Below are 3,707 nucleotides of genomic sequence, written 5' to 3' on the forward strand. Positions count from 1 at the left end.
CTACAAATGGTGATATGAGTTTGGGGCTTCTCATGTAAGCAAACAGTTGCACTACCCTTATCACTAGCCGGAAAGTTAAATGTGAATCAAACCACTGTGTCAAATCACCAATGCAGTGTTTCCTACTGAAGAGAGGAGTGCAGGAAATCCTTTTGTGTTACAAATAATTGCATTCTAGCATGTTCTATAACTGTGAATGATGTGTTGCAAAGAGGAATGAGATCAGGGAAGAAAGGCTGTGTGGTCAGGGGCTGTCTGCGCTGCTGATTTTCTACAGGCCCTTAAAGGCTCCCTTGTTCTCTGACACAAACTGGCTGAAGCTTTTGACTTTGGGGTTTAGTCGGTGGGTGAGCTTGACATCACGATCTGGCTTCATTTGATAGAAAAGACACATATTGGCTACTTCCTCTGCCACGGGGAATCCCAGCTTCTTGTATGCTTCCGGGGTGATCTTTTAAGAACAAATAAAAAGACAGGAAATGTTAGAGCCCACATTTAAAATAGTTTGAAAGGATACCATTTACCTTAATGATGATACAGGTCCATAATCTTTTAGCCTAAATCCTAAATCCAAGAAACTCTGAAGTTTTTTCCATAAGCCATTTGACAGCACACTGACTTTTTTTTTTTTTTTTTTTGGGACAGAGTCTCACTCTTTTGCCTGGGCTAGAGTGCTGTGGCGTCATCCTAGCTCACAGCAACCTCAAACTCCTGGGCTCAAGCGATCCTCCTGCCTCAGCCTCCTGAGTAGCTGGGACTACAGGCATTCGCCACCATGCCCGGCTAATTTTTTCTATATATTTTTAGTTGTACGATTAATTTCTTTCTAATTTTAGTAGAGACGGGGTCTCGCTCTTGCTCAGGCTGGTTTCGAACTCCTGAGCTCAAACAATCCGCCCTCCTGGGCCTCCCAGAGAGCTAGGATTACAGGCGTGAGCCACCGCGCCCAGGCTGGCCTATATTTTTATATTTACAGGAAAAAGGAAAGAAAATCTGCCAAATCTTAATAGTAGCTATCTTTGAGAGATTGACCTGTGTGTGATTTTTATTTTCTTTGTCATAATTTTCTGAGTTTTCTACAATAAGAATTTGTCATTTTTTAAATCAGAAAAAAAATTTAAACTTTGAGTTTGGGAATAGTGTCTGTGTGAGAAGCACAGAAGATGACTCCTAATATGTCTGTCTCCTTGAGTGACTCTTTCATTCTGTGACTTTGATACCTAACATGCTTCAGTAAAATATGGGGTTCTTTTACTGCAGATTTTTGAAGGAAAGAGATTTGTTCTGTTGTGTCTTATTTTCTGAAAGAACCATCTTCCTTTTCGGGCTAGACGGTTCCAGCCAGTTTCACACCACTTGAGGCAGGTGGAAGTCAGACTTCCAAGGCCGGAGCGCCACCTTGTGGTCAGATGCATCCCTCCCCAGAATTTGCACAGTGCTTCAAGTCAGACTAGTTAGTAAGAACAGCATTAACCACTCTGCAGAAATTTCAGCCTCCAATGCCCTAGAACTTTTGGTGCCAGAGAAGGTTCAGCTGCATTATGAAATAACTTGTGTACCAAGAACGCTCAGGGACCAGGTATATGACTGAAAGATGCTTGCGCAGTTCTCAGCCATCAAGAACAATGTCTACCCCGTCCTCTGAGAATAAACACACACACACACACACACACACACACACACACCCCACACACCCACACTCCTTCTTTCTTTCCTTCCTTGCAGAGTTCAAATCCCACAGGACAAAACAAATATAAGACCCAAATGCAAATGCCCTGAGAAAGGGGTCACTGAGAAGTAAATCCGCACCCAGGTACAGGGGATTTTGCAGGTGGCTAGATTGACACCTACAGTAGTTTACCAGAAAAAAGATCTCTTCACCTCCTCACAACTCCAGTAGCTGAAGCTGAATTGGAAATCTAGATATCCCCTCAAGACTCAAGGACCAAGAGCTGCTGATGCAAAGAGGAACCAACCTTCTATCCCTAATTCTAGGAAACATTCTAGAACAGGGGTCGAAAAACATTTCTTAAAGCGTTAGGTATAAGTACTTCAGGCTTTGTAGGCCATAAGGTCCCTGTTGCAACTACTCAATCTATCATTGTGTCCTGAAAACAGCCTGTTCTCTTTTTCTTTCCTCTTTTTTTTTTAATAGAGACAGGGTCTCACTCTGTTGCTCAGGCAATAGTGCAACCTCAAATTTCCAGGCCAAAGCAATACTCCTGCCTCAGCCTCCTGAGTAGCTGTGACTACAGGCATGTGCCACCACACTCAGCTAATTGCTTTTTCTTTTTTGTAGAGATGGAGTCTTGCTATGTTGCCCAGGCTGCTCTTAAACTCCTGGCCTCAAGCAATCTTCCTGCCTCAGCCTCCCAAAGTGTTGGGATTACAGGCATAAGCCACTGCGCCTGGCCTCTTTTTCCTTCCTCTTATGAACACCTGATTGGGAAAATGGCTGGTAATGCCCAATATCGGCAATTGTCACTTTTCTCGCATCCAAGTACTAATCAGGCCCGACCCGGCTTAGCTTCCGAAATCATACAAAATAGGGGTGGTATGGCCGTAGACTCACTTTTCTGTAAGAAGTCTGTCCTAGCCACACTCTAGTCAAGGCCATTCCTGCATGATTTGTGGCATGATCAGTTATTGAGGGCTTACTAAGTGCCAGATCCAGTGCCAAGCACCTGCCATGAGTATCTCATTTCATCCTCACAATAATCCTACAAGGGAAGTATAATAACTTTTTTGAACATATGAAGAAATCAAGGCTGAGAGAAATCAAGTAAATTGCCAAGATTCCCGACATAGATAAGGGCAGAGACAGGATTTGCCTACTTCCCTATACTGCCTCTACTTCATTCATGTCTCCTGTAGCATTTAGCCAGGCCAGCCCTGTTGCTCCCCTCCACCTGCATGCAGTATTGTCCTCCCTCAGTGGCCAGTCAAGCCCACCTCTTCCACGAAGCCTTCTCTGGTCACCAATAGCACAGACAGTCTGGACAACACAATTAACCACCTACAGGGTTATGTCTTGTAATGACCACAGTGACTTCACGTGCATCGACCTTTTCACCCCAACTCTGCTGCAAACTCCTTAAAGTAGCGCTGGGTTCATAAAAGGTACTCAATATATCTCCACTATGCGCCAAATACTATGGCAGGCCCATTACACGTATTTTCTGTAATTTTCACAAGAACACCCTGAAATAGATACTATCATTCCCCACTTTACAAATGAGGAAGCTGAAGCTCGCAGCTAGTGCCTTGCCCCACACCAGCTAGCTCTGGCAGACTGAAGTGGTCAGCAGTGAGGACTTCTGAGAGGGGCTGGGATAGCACATGTGAAAAAGCTGTATCTGGGTCTTCCGATTTTAAGTTCTCTTCACCCAAAAGTAATCTTACTTTAACAAGCTGATTAACCCTAAGCCAAAGAAATAAAGCCATTTGGGAGGGATTCATCTGCATCAAGCAATGAAGATATATTTGCGGAACTGGAACTTTCAATTTCTTCTGACAGTCTAAACTCAATCCTACCTAAATCTGTACCAGAATTTATAAGTTAGTGGAATGTTAACCGAGGTGGCCTTTTGTGATCACACTGATGTCTCATAAGAACTCACCTTTGCATCGCGGATGTCTTTCCCCAAACACTTGGACAATACATCAGCATATTGCTGGACTGTTAGCGCTTCTGCACTCAGGCCCAC

At 43.9% G+C, this 3,707-nt stretch overlaps 1 protein-coding gene across 1 annotated transcript in view; it reads right to left on the minus strand.

Annotated features, from left to right (window-relative positions):
* Positions 1-271: 271 nt before the first annotated feature.
* Positions 272-3,707, minus strand: part of LOC105806776 (nmrA-like family domain-containing protein 1) — a 20,159-nt gene continuing 16,723 nt past the window's right edge. Inside the window, exon 5 of the mRNA XM_012639983.1 lies at positions 272-451. Coding sequence (XP_012495437.1) covers positions 272-451 — 180 coding nt within the window. The remainder of the gene's footprint in view (positions 452-3,707) is intronic.

Source organism: Propithecus coquereli, unplaced genomic scaffold, assembly GCF_000956105.1.
Source record: "Propithecus coquereli isolate 6110/MARCELLA unplaced genomic scaffold, Pcoq_1.0 Scaffold10, whole genome shotgun sequence".
NCBI lineage: Eukaryota > Metazoa > Chordata > Mammalia > Primates > Indriidae > Propithecus > Propithecus coquereli.